At 55.6% G+C, this 665-nt stretch overlaps 1 protein-coding gene across 1 annotated transcript in view; it reads right to left on the reverse strand.

The window, feature by feature from the left end:
• Nucleotides 1–231: 231 nt before the first annotated feature.
• Nucleotides 232–665, reverse strand: part of LOC106014077 — a gene marked incomplete at both ends in the record, with an annotated part of 2,323 nt that continues 1,889 nt past the window's right edge. Inside the window, 1 exon segment of the mRNA XM_013091115.1 lies at nucleotides 232–656. Within this exon segment, the coding sequence (XP_012946569.1) occupies nucleotides 232–656 (425 nt within the window).

A 665-nucleotide genomic window follows, 5' to 3' on the forward strand; every position in this document is an offset into this window, starting at 1 on the left:
TTCTAGGGCCTGGCGCAGAACTGCGCCAGGTGACCGGAACGAATAATTTTCACGGGCGCATTATTGCGCCAAGTGACCGCAAAGTGTTAAACTAAAGTCTAGTAGTCAGCACCATATACGAATACGAGGAGGATGTAGCACTCTAGTACCGGGTAACAAATGCTGATGCTGCTGATGATGATGATGATGATGATGATGACAACGACCATACCAACGTAAACGTATGGACTTACCTTTGACTCTGCCGTGGGCTGGGCTCCTGCGGCTCCCTCTGAAAAGGACTGTCATTCTGGTAGCGTGGGACGCCACCCCCGTTCCGGTCGCCCGACTGAGACCTATGAGCCGACAAATGGTGGGAGTTTAGCACTCGCGTCTGGCCGCGGCCTCTGTGACCTTGACTCGATTCCTGCGAGTGACCTCCTATCTCTGCACGGCCACCGTGTCGATTCGGATCTCTTCCCCTCTGCTGCTGCTGTTGATGCATATGTTCCTCTGCGTAAAGAGCCGCCTCCTCCTCTAAAGGATTCCCCCCTCCGCTCCGCGTAGGCGAGGGCCCGTAGATGTACATCCCGTTGTCCCCGCCCTCCTGCTGAGGCGGGAGGTTGAAGCTGGCCGTGAAATTATTGAGTAGCGACTGTCGTTGCTGTTCGTAGTAGCTGCCCCCG

Source organism: Aplysia californica, unplaced genomic scaffold, assembly GCF_000002075.1.
Source record: "Aplysia californica isolate F4 #8 unplaced genomic scaffold, AplCal3.0 scaffold02157, whole genome shotgun sequence".
Taxonomy (NCBI): domain Eukaryota; kingdom Metazoa; phylum Mollusca; class Gastropoda; order Aplysiida; family Aplysiidae; genus Aplysia; species Aplysia californica.